General features: G+C 62.3%; 1 protein-coding gene across 1 annotated transcript in view; it reads right to left on the bottom strand.

Moving 5' to 3' along the window:
• The window catches only part of LOC119591696, a gene marked incomplete in the record, with an annotated part of 781 nt that continues 219 nt past the window's right edge, over positions 1–562 (bottom strand). The window contains 1 exon segment of the mRNA XM_037940444.1: positions 1–562. Within this exon segment, the coding sequence (XP_037796372.1) occupies positions 84–488 (405 nt within the window).

Here is a 562-nt window from a genome sequence, read left to right on the forward strand (position 1 = left end):
TTCGTATACAGTACTGGAGTTTTACGGCCGGGCTTTCGCTGCGCCGGAAGCTGCGGTGATCACTAGCGCTTGCGCGGTTCCGCTCAGCACGTGTCCAGGCGGGCGCGCTTGCCTGCAGGTGCTTGGGCGGCCTCTTCCTGGAGGGGGCGCTTGGTCCCTTGGGAGGCGGTGTGGATCACGAGGCACGGCATTTGGAGGCAGATGCCCACGAGGCGCCGGATGCCCTGTGCTTCCCCAAGCGCTTGCAGTTTCTTGGCCTCCAGCAGGAAGCCGTGGAACGCCCTCAGACTGGCCGGGTACGAGAGCTCGTGTTCCTCGCTCGCGAACCTTCTGCCGAGGTCGTTCCTGATGAGCAGCTCGGGCGCGTCGCCCATGTGGTGGTTGACGGCCTCGCGGGATATGACAGGAATCTGGTGCAGGGCGCAGAACCGGGTCAAGACAGTGCGTTCCTTCTTGCTCAGCTTTCTGTAAACCGTCGAGTCAAGCATGGCGGCGACTGTCTCAGAAATCTCCTGAGAAGATGCTGCGTCCTATCGCTTGCGCTTTTCCTTGGTCTCCGTGG

This window comes from Penaeus monodon, chromosome 29 (assembly GCF_015228065.2).
Source record: "Penaeus monodon isolate SGIC_2016 chromosome 29, NSTDA_Pmon_1, whole genome shotgun sequence".
NCBI lineage: Eukaryota > Metazoa > Arthropoda > Malacostraca > Decapoda > Penaeidae > Penaeus > Penaeus monodon.